This window comes from Argiope bruennichi, chromosome 3, assembly GCF_947563725.1.
Source record: "Argiope bruennichi chromosome 3, qqArgBrue1.1, whole genome shotgun sequence".
NCBI classification, from domain to species: Eukaryota; Metazoa; Arthropoda; class Arachnida; order Araneae; family Araneidae; genus Argiope; species Argiope bruennichi.
In genome coordinates, this window is record NC_079153.1 from 21,457,271 (window position 1) to 21,470,671 (window position 13,401).

The 13,401-nt window shown below is 27.8% G+C and overlaps 2 protein-coding genes across 3 annotated transcripts in view; one reads left to right on the forward strand and one right to left on the reverse strand.

Moving 5' to 3' along the window:
• Positions 1-728: 728 nt before the first annotated feature.
• LOC129963685 (coiled-coil-helix-coiled-coil-helix domain-containing protein 7-like) lies at positions 729-5,864 on the reverse strand. The gene is made up of 3 exons (XM_056078190.1): positions 5,652-5,864; positions 4,628-4,726; positions 729-956 (listed from the first exon to the last, which is right to left on the reverse strand). The coding sequence occupies exons 1-3, from the start codon at positions 5,745-5,747 to the stop codon at positions 849-851; spliced, it is 303 nt and encodes a 100-aa protein (XP_055934165.1). The 5' UTR covers positions 5,748-5,864; the 3' UTR covers positions 729-848.
• A 505-nt stretch (positions 5,865-6,369) lies between these two features.
• Positions 6,370-13,401, forward strand: part of LOC129963157 (zinc finger protein PLAGL1-like) — a 35,979-nt gene continuing 28,947 nt past the window's right edge. Inside the window, exon 1 of one of the 2 annotated variants that reach the window (XM_056077272.1) lies at positions 6,370-6,544. The gene's annotated coding sequence lies outside the window, so the exon portion shown is untranslated. Of the gene's footprint in view, positions 6,545-6,749; positions 7,129-13,401 lie in introns of those variants that run through there. The other variant, XM_056077271.1, reaches the window with a different exon arrangement.

The following is a 13,401-nucleotide window of genomic DNA, read 5'->3' on the forward strand; positions in this document are numbered from 1 at the left end:
ATTTGGCTGGCTTTAATTTCTTATTAAAAAGAAGATGTCAAGAGTTTTGATATTTAATACCAATTAGTTATTGATGAAGTTTTACAGTGAAATTTATAATCTGAGAATGAAATACTACGAAATATTTCATAGTTGAAACTATCAATTAAAATTTGTATACTGGATAGTGATACCGATAACTCATATTTATATCATTACATTTATTTTTATAATCAGACTATGTCAATTTTATCTGATTCTGTTACCATCAAAGCCTAATTAATCGTAATAATCCAAATATATAATAAAATATCATGGTAAAAATCCGTTATGAAGCAACAAAAAAATTATTATCTTCTTATTTAACAAAACAAAAAAAACTAGAAGTTGTGCTCATAAGGTATTTTACTAAAAAAAGTCAGTTGTAATACAAAGTAATTCTTGTAAATAGAGAGTAAACTCTTCTCAGTTGATCCAAAGATTAAAACGCAATTATGAAACATCTCACAGTAAACAGCAAATATGTTTAAAAACCCAATTTGAAGATTCAACATAGCACACCAAAAGTAACAAAATTCATCAGCTTTTCGAAAAATAAACATGGGATTATGTTTAAAATTTAAAACAAAGAGTCTGCCAGTGTTCTATATAAAGGGATTAAGCAAAGATCAACAAATGTTTGGAGCATCACAAAAAAAGTCAAAACAAACATACAATCTTACTTTGTCAACATTAAAATAGAGCAAACATTCAGAAATTTAACAGTTTATTAGTGACATTTTTTCACAAAAATTTGAAAAAATGTGCAATCTTAAAACATAAAAGATCAGTTTATTTACATCACTTATTTTGTACAGAAATGTGTTTCTTCAAGGTTTGAAGCGCGGTAGGTACTCAGCCTTAACCTGATCCCTTTCTTCAGGGGCTGGGATGTGAGGTTTAATACCCGCCTTCCTCCTTTCACGCACCACAAAACCCTGGGAATAGATATAAATGTACTAAACAAAAAAATGCGAAACATTTAAAAATTTTGTTTTATAATAACATTGTCCGATAAGCATATAACAAGATATATTATGCATGAAATTTATAATAGAATGCATACATTTTAATGATTAAGTAATGTAGTAGCAATTTTAAAACAATAAAAAATTGAAAGCTATAAACAAAAACAAAATATTCTTTGAGAGGCATGAGATTTGATATAAAAAATGAAAAGGCATGCAAATTACATATGCATCACAAGTTACTGCATACTTTTACATATGCATCACAAGTTATTATTACGAATCTGTAATGTTGCTTCCCAGTACGGTTAATTCCATCGTAGGAAAGGCCGTTTTGCGATCAGCTCTATTGGATGCTGATAGGATGCAGACTTGGCGATAAAACGGATAATATACCAGAACCTTCAAGAATTTTGGCGATAGGGCCAATAGGAGCCGAATTATGCTTGATTGTTCCAGAACCTTCCCTACCCTGCTCCAGAAACTATAAAAGGCCGGCAGTCAAAGCCGAAATCGGTTGTATGGAGTCGTATAGTGAGTCAACGACAAAATAGTTGGATCAGTCCGGCGACACGCAAGCGTCGAGTGAAGCCCCAGAAAGTGGATTAAGAACTGATTCCGAGCGCCGAGTTTTGGAGACAAGTATTGAAGCAGCATCGAGTCGCGCGTCAAATAGCCAGGCGTATAATAGTGAGTCGGTAGTTGGGTACAGCTAAAGGGATGGAGACAGTGGAAAATAGCATGTGTTTGGAGAGACCGTAATGAATAGCTATAAGATTCCAAACTCCTGCTGAGTTCTGCCTGGTCGCTTTATGTGCTGTGGTTGTTGCTTAGTACCGATTACTACTTGTGGGTTGCTGTTTGTTGTAATTGCTGCTGTGTATTGCTTGTGTACGTCTCGGCTGTGTATTTATCGTCTGTGTATGTGTCTTCATGCTGATAAGCGTCGTTAACTGCTATTTAAGCCTGCTAAATGTGTTCAACCATACATCCACTACATACGAAACCGTACAATTTTTAACAGAACTAATTTGCCCGTAACATTATTTTCTCAAAAGCAGTGAGAATTAAATATAACTCCCATCAAAATGACACAAAATTTTAAAATACTGATGGCCTCATTTCAGGCACTGGGGATATTAGTATTTTGATGACATCCTGCATGACACATACTGACGTTTAGATGAAATAAGACAGATCATGATTGTTTGGTTTATTAAAATAAGTTTAGCAATCAGTGTGTAAAAATACATTTTCCTTCCTTCATTAAATTTCATTTCATATTTTTTTTTTATCATAATTGAATTAATTTAGAGAATTTTGAACATGACAACAAATAATCTAGCAAACATAAAAAGCAATGCATGAATTTAATTTCTTTTATATTGTTTTCATTAAAAGGTTTGCATTAAAAAATAATCTTATATAAAGGAATAATATGACCTTGAATAAAAAATATTGATTAAAATTTCTTTCATAAATGTATAATAACCTTGAATATTGATAAAAATTTGAAGGGTCAATCTGCTTTCAATGAAATAACCCAATAATAACAAGAGATTTGTATAATTTCTTAAAAGGAATACACTCAAATAAATATTTTTAATGACATAATTTCATTTACAGGAGTATTTTATGGAAGTGATATGCTACCTATCAAACATTAAATGGTTATTTATGATTGCAGCATCATAATTTTATCAAACAGATTTAGTTACTCATGTTAAAGAAAACAAATTAAACTTCACTCAATTCTAATATTTTAAACATGAACATAATTAGATTTTTGCAGATAGATGATATGCAGAAAATGCAGGGGATATGCATTTAAAGCTATTCATCTAAATTAAATTATTCATCTTCAGTCATATTTCGGATTTTGCAATAAAAGAAGGCAATCCTAAAATAAATAATTGCAATTTAATATTCACAATCATTGTAAAGCATCATTACTGATATAAAGTTCAACAGCTCCAAATGGCAATGCTAAAATCAGGAAATATGACCATTATGATGATTACTCTCTTACTTGTAATTTCAAATTCATGATAACATGTTTAAATATTCATTTCAATGATGGCCTTTATAATAAAGTGTGAAATATACTAAATAATGCATTGATCAAAATCATTTATCCTTATTCTACGATAATTTAATAAAACCAGCGGGAGTGGTCTCTCCAAAACTTTCTTGTAGACTCTCTAATAAAGATGTTATCCAAGAGAATGCCTTGAATGGCACAATAGTTATAAGATATTAAGCTTTCGTGAAAATTAAAAATTTTTTATTGAATCTATTACGCAATTCTTGGCAAGATTTTTGGCAATTAATTTTGGGCATGCAGTTTATAGTATTTCAAAATCAAATTTGTGTTATAATATGTTTTTTCCCAGCTGATTCAAACAAAACATTTCAACCAATTTTAACACAGAACGACAGTTGAAGTCACAAAATCACATACTATAATACTACATTTCTTTTATTTAAGTCATTGCATTTTTCAGCTATCATGTTTATATAATTGTGAAAGTATCAACCAACTGACAGTCAACCCTCTGATCAATTTGGTTCAAAATTTGATACACATCTACATTTTAGACGCTTAACTTATGCATGTACCAAATTTTATTAAACTACCTCTACACATTTTGCAGCCATTGTGTTAAATTATATTCAAACAATTGGGCAGACAGACTTCCTCCAAGAAGATTTTGCTCAATATTTGAGAGAAATCAACAAATTTGTTGTAAATACCATATACCAAATTTCATCTATCTAGCTCAAAGAGTTCTTGAGCTACAAACAGGCAGATGGACATCTTTTTAAAAAAAGTGTTTTTTGAACTCAGAGAGATCTAAAATGTGGAGTTTTATCAAAATATTGATTTTGAAATTTTTGACAATTACAATACTTTATCTATACTACGTATACAAGAATGTAGTTTCATCATTAAATATCAGATTGGCTCTCTTTAATGATTTATACTATAAAACAATATATTTTAAAATATCATTTATATTATTTTATTTATCCTAATAAAATATTTTAATATATCATTTTATTAGGATTATGATATATAAATTCAATGATAAAATTAGAAAAGCATCAGATTAGAATTGTATGCAAAAATAACTTTAAATTTATCAACAAATCAAAGCATATGCATTAAAAACTGAACTTGTTTACAAACTTGCCAATAAATTGAATTATAATTCTTTTTTTCATCACAAATATTACTTTACATAAAAATCATAAGAAATATATCATTTTCAACCATTTAATAATGACTCTGGCAATAGTTAACAATTTATTTTTATAAAATTTATATATTTGTAATTTCAAAAATAAGATTTCGGTTATTATGATTAATTGTAACTATTCAGTAATTACTCAATAAGTGTAATTATTAAAGCTATCATTTGCTTTAGAATAGTTAGCACCATTAATTTAATATATTTTTAAATTTAACTAAAAAATAATGTAATATTTCCAACTCGTATGGGAAAAAATATTTGTATGGGAAAAAATACCCTCTTTAGGAATCAAAAATGTGAATACCAATTTTTCTGAATGAAGAAAGATGCTCCAATTCAAATGCTTATACACTTTTAATAGAAGAAAAAGAAATACTGGAAGCTCACCCAAAATGCTCTGCAATTTTTGTAATTATCAAAATATGGTTGGCATTTTGCTCGAGCATAGTAGAACTCATCCAAGCATTTTAAGGAAGCATCTCGTTCCTGTAAAATATAACAAAGAATAATTAACTGAAAGATTTTCAAATGAAACTTTCGAATAATGCTAATTTAATAATTAGCATTATTCTAATTAATAATGCTAATTTAATGAAACATAATAAAGCTAATTTAATTAAACAAAAATTAATTAAAAGTTGACTGCAAGTTTTAGACTAAATTTTAATGGAATATCTGCACTAAGACCCTGAGAAGTTATTCACATTAAGTGTTTAAGCTGCAACAATATAATACTAACATTCTCTTTGTATATTTTAAATGATTCTGATTTAATCATTGAAATAGTTGTATCTAAATATAAAAATACGTTCCAAATTATATATAAATTTAGTCATAGCTTAAAAGAAATTAGTTCTATTAAAATATGTTTAAAACTTTTTTACATCTACATAGAAAATATTAGACAAACAAATCATGCTATCCTAATCATTTGTCAGGAATCACAATAAACTAATTAGAAAGTTTGTAGGGATTTATTATGGTCATTAGAGATTTTTATTAGGGACGTTTACCAATTAAGAGTCTAAAACTATTCCCCTTTAGAGCAAGAAGTCAGAGAAAATTAATACAACTGTAACTTTAATATGTTATGTAAGCATTTTATTTCAGGCAGTTTCAAGGACAACGGATTTTTTAAAAAAATGTTATAACGAATGTTATTATGCACCTTAAATTTATGTAATGTGTTTCATCGGATATAGCAAGAAAATACTAGAAGAGAGAATGGTCTTATTTATAATTTTATCTATTATATTTTACTGCATATTTTTAAACAATTAAACCTAATTAGGTTTAACATCCCATCCTCAATTATTAAAGACTTCATAACAATAATTTTTTTCAAACACAAGCATATAAATTAATTATTCTCATATATATTAAAAGTGCACATCTTTTTCCGAAATTATACCTTATAACAAGGATTTATTCTTTCAGTTCTTTCTTTAAATTGTCTTTTGGCTTCTTCGTGCCTTTCTCCGTCGGAAATTTGATGAAAGTCCGACATCTGTATTCTGTGTTATAAAACAATTTTTCTTAAGTAGCACACATTTTTTTCATATCGTTTAGGAAAGCAGACGAATTTAAAATCAAAATAACCTTTCCAGCAAACAGTTAGTTACAGTAACAGTGAACTAATGATGATGTTTCAAACAGTAAATGAATTTCTACAAAAGAGAAAATTAATTTTATAATTTAATCTCAGTAATTTTCGAACGAAAAAAGAATATACTTTTTATAAGAATTTGTATGAAATTAACCTACTGGACAATAAATTTTAATTTTGGCAAGAGAAAATTAATTTTATAATTTAATCTCAGTAATTTTCGAACGAAAAAAGAATATACTTTTTATAAGAATTTGTATGAAATTAACCTACTGGACAATAAATTTTAATTTTGGCACCATATCAACGATAAAACCCATATCATTTATATTATTAATTATGCCGAAAGTTTCTCAATAGTAATTTTATTAAAAGTAATTAATACCTACTTTTAATTATTTAACAATTTCACACCAAATTGATATTTATAATTAGGTAATTTAAAATGGCAATATTTATTTTCGATTGCAGCGCCATCTAGTCATGTTTATTATTTTAAAATTGATTTAATTTTCTGCTAATAGTAAACAAACAGCAGGTGAGACCTGTTGTTGTTTATTAATAATAATGTTCCACTTAAATTAATAAATAATCCCATATGAAATGTGCCTTCTCAATTCCTACATTTTAGTAATTAATCATTGTTGATACCAACCTTCTGATGGCTGTGTTAAAAGGATGCATCCCGGTAAAGCAAGGTAAAATTTACATTTTATTAAATCTGTTTGTTTAATGATAATAGAAATGTTTACTGTAATTAATCTTATTCACTAAGGAAGCATTAACTATTTCCTTTAGTTGGCTATTATTTTATACCAACACCATATTACAAATGTTGGGCGCAGTTAGAGGGGTGTTACTATGTATCAAATCAACCTTCACTTAGCGCTCGTTCGCCGTCGGTGTCGGACGTGTGGGTTGCACTCTCCAAATTATTTATGTTTCTTTTATTATTTCTGAAGGTTAATGGTCTTATTTTAGTATATACGCACTACAAGCACATATTTTGTTTGATACAAATTGAATATTTAATATAATTACTTCAAAAGTTTGCATTCGATAATTTTATATAATTTTTGGGTGTGACGTGTGGATGTGATAGCTTTGAATTAATGGGGAGCTACTACATCCGTTGCCTGTCGGATGTGAGTGATTCAGTTCTGTGAAATTTCTTCCTCCAACTTATTAACAATAACATTGTCTATAATCATGTGTTTGTATTACTATTGGGATTGGATTACTTATTTTTAGAAGTGATGTTCACTTATGCAATTGGAAGAAGGTCAGTAAATATTTTTAATGCTATAGCTATATATTTGTAATACATTCTTTTTCTAATATCTTGTTGAATAAAATCTTTAATCTAACTAATTTATTTCAAATTTAAATAAATATGTAATTTTTATGAAAATAATAAAACATGCTTAGTTTATTATTTTTAATAATTTGATATAATAATTAATACTTTTTAATATTTTTATGAATAAATTAATTTATATATAAAATATAATCTGACTCGTAAAATGTAGTCTTTTATTTAATTTTTTTTTTAATTGTAGCATTTTTTTTAAATCTAACTTTGAGCTGTTTCATTTAAATTGTGCTCCTCGCCCCACAAATTTTATATTTACTAAAAAAATTTGTTATTTATCAATTTTTTTTAATTCAAATTCCCTCTTGTTTTATTACATGTATACAATCTTTTTTTAATGAAATATTATATCTTGTATGCACATAGTGATTTAAAGAAACATAAGTCATTAATGTGTATAATTGTTATATATTTTTTAACCAATACTCTTAAACTATTGCCTTCTCTTAAGTATTGGTTTAGGCCTTTATATAAAATTGAAATATATAAATTTTAAATTAATTTATTAGCTCCTCGACTTGTTGATAGTATCATTGAAGACTTTTAAATACTTAATGGCTCTTATTAATTTTCTTAAAACTTATATCTTTATTGCTGCGTTTTATGTTATTGCATTTTACAAATAACTTCTTTTGTCATTTTTTTAATTCAGATTTTTTTCTGCATTAGCTTAAATTAGTAGATTTTGTACAGTGATCTTGAAAGTTAAAAAGTTATTAATCAAACACATAATTTTTTTTTAAAATTATCAGTGTTTTGGATTTATAAATTAAAATTGGTATTCATAAATGGAACATTCAACTGAAATTCATATCTATTTTGAGTTCTCATTGCGCTTATATAAAAATATAAAGTGCATTCATTAAATAGAAATGGTCACTAAATTTGATAACAAAGCAAACATAATATTTAAATGATAAACAGTTTTTCCTGTAATCCAAAGTTTGAGCTGGTTTGAATTTGTGGAGAATTCCACAATACAATCTATTTTTGCTGAGTATTTTTATTTGAATTGAATTTGATTAACATTTAATAAAAAATAATCTGAAAGAAACTGAAAATTAAAATATTTCATACTCTAAAAATGTAAATAAAAAATATATAATAGAATTTCTGGCATTTAACTTACTATTTCATATTTGTTTCTTTGAAAAGAAAAGTCTGTCTTGTATGAAATAAATCTGCTCATTTACCAGTCCTAAGTGTTTAGTAGAGTAAAATATAGTTTATATATTAAAATGTTTTTATTAAACTCATTTTTCGTGATTACTACTTTTCAATTCACTGAATTTAAATTTTGTCCAATTTTTAAAATTTTGATATTTTTTCATAATTACTGGCAAACAAAATGTAAAAAGCTATCTTTGCATTTACAATTGACTTAAAATTACAACTTACAAATTACAACTATTTTACAATGTAATTTGATGATACATTTAATGGTTGCCTCGAATCGGGATAAGGTTTATTGATTAGATTTATGTTTTAATTGAAATATTTTTAAGTTTATTTCTATACTTCTTCTTTTATTAAAAATTCTATAGGTTATCGTAAATAGATAAACTTTTAGACTTTTGTTCTGGACATTTTAGACTCCTTACTTATCTGGGCTTTTAATATTAAGCTCGTAACAGTTTTTTTTTTAATATGATGTTTTTTACACATTTAATTTTGAATTTTAGTAATAATGTGAAACATTGCTTTTTTGTAATGATCACACTTTGTTATGCTTTTTAGTTTTCTTTTCTTTTCCCTCAAAAGAAAGTGTTTTTAGCGAGTTAAGAATTTCTTTCCCTGGAAATTAAATCATATGATTTGACAATTTAATCTTTATCATATTCTTATGTAATTTTAAAAAAACATTTAAAAAATGAAATGATTCAAAAAATAAAGTAGCATCAGTATAATCTTGTATCTGATTATGTAGATTTCCATCCTTGAAAGATATTGAAATTTTGCTTCTTCTTCTTTAAATAATGTGGTCTTGTGTTGTCTTCTTCTTCTTCTTTTAAATAATGTGGTTTTATGTTGTAACTAACCATGTTGTGGATTTGTAAATTAAATTGTAAAAGTTCTTAATTTATCTATTTATTATTGATATTACAACTGTTTTTGGTTTTCTGTTTCATTAATTCTGATACAAACATTAAAAGTAGTCAAATATTAAAATTGCTATTTCTTAGGAATAAAACTAAATTCTTGTCTTGTTCTTAGGGTAATTTTATTTTTAAATAAGTAATGAATAAGAAGTAATTTAATATTCCTCAAATTTATGAAGTAAAAAGATTATTAATACCTCATATATTTAGCCTAAACTGTTGAGAAACAGTAAAAGAAACAAAAACTACATTTATTGACTTAAAAGTTAATTAATTTTTAAAAAAGCAAAGAAAATATGTAGTGTAGACTTGAAAAAAATCATTTAAGGCATACTGATGAGGTTAGGAAATAAATTGCTTAATTTTGTCATCTTGCACTTGTGAAGATTTAACAACCTAATTTCCAAGCGTAATAATTGTTATAGTGATTGCTACAAATAAATTATGTCCAAATACTTCTGCAAACCTTATACTTGAAAAATAAATGTCTCATATACAAGTTATCCACTTTAATTGTGATCAACAGATAGTTCCTAAATCGATAAAGATGGACATATACGCCATTTCGAAAAAATTTCTAAATAATATGTTGAATTATATTTTGTTTTTTGAGACAACAGTTGCATGTCAGAAGAAATTATGAATTTTTATTCAGCTCTCCAGTTGAGCTACTTATATTAATTAAAATATTTTCGACTCACTAACGTTTTAAATAAAAGCAAAGTTTTATTCATTTGTGATAGAACTGTCCGGATTTTGAATCTTTGAATTTCATTATTTTAATTCCATCAATGACCGCCTCGATGCTTCACGAGGCGACCATTGAGATGTTCTTTAAATGGTGATAGTCGGAGCTTCGTAATTCGGTCAAATTTAGACGCAGAAGAATGAAAATTTTGTTTAAATTGTTAACATTGAGAGTGTTTTACTACTTATGGCAATTCTTTAATGCCGTTCAGAGAATTTTTTTTTATTTCGATTGAAAGTGTTTTTCTAGCAGTTTAGATTTTGAGTTCCGATTAGAATGCATCCTTATTTATAAGCATGCAAGTTGGCATTATATTAATAACTCCCATCTTAATGAAGTTGTTTTCGAAAGTCATTATCTGGCTGGTCAATTTTAGTCAGCTCAATGTTGAAATTCATATCCTGCTTATTTAAAAATCTCTATTTGGCATGATTGACAAAAAGACTTGTCTTGCAATTTTTCAATTTAAAAGAAAAGAAAGAAAGAGAGAACCACAACTAACTTGTATTATCATTTCCATTGTTGTGTTCTGCTATTTTTCAAAGCAATCATAAATTGAAATCTTTTAAGATAATGACTCTTCTGGAAATTTCGGAGTCAATCGTTTAATAAAAATGACTCATACTGAGTTCCAGAAGGTTTAATTCCATTTCTCATGTTTGTGAGATGGATGAAGGACATATTTAGCTTTGAAAGTGTTAGAAAATGAACGATACCAAGATTTAAAAGTTATTGCAATCCCTTTTTTGATCAGCGATTTGAGCTAGACGATTGAAAATTTGGATAATTTCCTTGCACCAAATTTGCAGATTTCTGTCAAATCTATTTTTATTTCAGAAAAATTTATTCAGAAGAAGACCGAATATAAATTAATTCGATACCTACAAAACGAAAAGAACTATATAGATAAGCTTCCGTACACATATTTAATGTTTAAACTGTAGATACTTGCCAAATTTTGAGCCAAATCCAACTACGAATTGACTGTCTGTTGGTCTGTACTTTCAGAAACACGTTAACGCGGTAATTCAAGCGCGCATTGACTTAAATATATCAAATTTGGTATGATAATTGACGACTACAAGTTCACTTTTGTGTGAGATTTTGGTTTCAATTGATTGAAGAAAACGTGCCTAAAATACAAATTCGATTTTTTTGGATATTATTAACTCGTGCCAGGGATTAATCGCCAAATAACCAAACAACTCGCTCTAAAAAACTCGCCAAGAATCACACGGTTGATTCAGTAACAATACTAAATTCACGCCAAAAGTTAATATTTCGTAAATATTGTATGCCAATACCATGCAAGACGTTCTCTGGCACGGCAAGTTTATTAGAGAGTATGCGGGAAAGTTTTGAAAAGACCACTGTCGTTTATTTTTTGGACAAATTTTCTCCTCTCATTCAATAATGTAACCCTAATTGCAATGCACTTGTTTTCTAGAAAAGTTTTATTTGATAAAATTGAGTCTACATTCGATTTAATGTAAGTTTGAATTTCTGCAATTTCTTTAAAGGTATTTTTTCGAAATCGAGGCATCCAGATAAAGGCGAGCTCATACTGAGTTCATAACATCATATTTATCAATTTAAATCCTTGTCCCATTCTTTGAACAACTATTACATAATTAATGAAATTATTCCAAGTTTTGTGATTCAAATGAACTTATGCAAATGAAATCGCATATCGGAAATGGCGCAGAGCCTATTAATCGGAATTTGAATGCATTCTTTTTCAAAGAATAGTCTCATTTTGGTAATTGGGCCAGTCCTCATTACAGTTGCTAATAGAAATCCATCGGAGTGAGATCCGATGAGTGTAGCAGGTGTTCAATGCTATCATTTCTTCCTTGCCATAGTTCAGCTCTCTATCGTGATAGGCCTCATGGCACCCTAATATAATGCGGATGTGGTCCATCTTGCTGGAAGTATTGTTCGCTATTCTTAAACATCTCTTAATCGCGTGTTATGGCTGATTAAAAATTATCGCTGTAATGTAATTTAAGTGTGGAAAAAGAAAAGTTATGTATGATATTTTTATATATTCATGCAAAGTTTATTCAAAATATTCATATATTTTAGGATATCCTGTAGCTTGTTATAAAGCAGGAAATGGAGATTTTTTTTTTCTTTTTTTATATTCCATGTTTTTATAGTGAAAATTTGCCAATGACATTGATTGAATTTTCATATGCCTCTATCCACTGTTTAATTATTTCAAATGCAGTATACAGTGCAAGACTTTTTTCTTACAGATTTGAGATAATCTGATTTTTGATGTTCTGATGCGTGCCATCATTCTTCAAAAATGTGTTGAAATTCGCTGATAATCGTCTAAAGTATTTAAAATATCACTAATTCATTGCAATGGTTGACTGATTTTTCCCCCCTTAATATGCATTATATACATAAAATTGGGGTGAAATATCGTCCTTTCTCGCTAAGAAAATTGGCAATGTCCACTGATTCCACAAAGATTTGATTGTGCGCGTCTCTAATATGATGGATGAGCCGCTAATGGCCGAAGTTGTCTAATGTTAATAAAATTAATCTAGTCATGTCAGTCAGATTTGAGGAGCTACATCTTCTCAAAATAAAAGACCGCATATTAATTTATAGTTGTACAATAATGGCAGAGCATGCTAGATGGTAAAATTAATTGACGATGAAAATTGGCGAAATCGGTCCAATTGTGGTTGGGAGGTCTGTCAAAATTTTATTTTATAAATGTCTAAGAAAGGGAAGGGAGGGGCAGACGACCATTGATGTTGTATGTAGGAGTCCTTAGTTTTCTTATGAAATAAAAAAATAAAAAATCCCTGAAATTGAACCAATTGCTGGGGTTGACAATTTATTTCTTTGGTTTTACTATTTACTTTTTATATATTGATTTTTTTTATTCTTGTAAAGGTATCAAATTAAGATTAAAATATGATTTTTTTAAGCGTGATGTAATTTAAAGTGGTTGAATGTTAAATTTGAAGCAAAAATGTTTTGAGTATTTTAGATTATTTTATATTAAGTACTGAACTACTTTTTGATGTGACATGTAAGTTTGGAGGTGTGTATATTTGTTCAGATGCCCCCTTTCATCATCTAACTGACATTCAAAATGACAAAGCTCATACCAAAAAGAGCCTTCACAAGTCTTTAGTATATTTTTAAGCTCCCTCTATATATCACCAAAAAATGTAAAAACTGTCGCCAACTTGGCAATTGACAACTCGGCGTTGACGATTTTGGCATTAAATGAAACTCACCAAGTAAAACGCGAGAGCCATAAAAATAAACTAATACTATCATGTAATATATTAAAATAAAAAAGAGAAAATT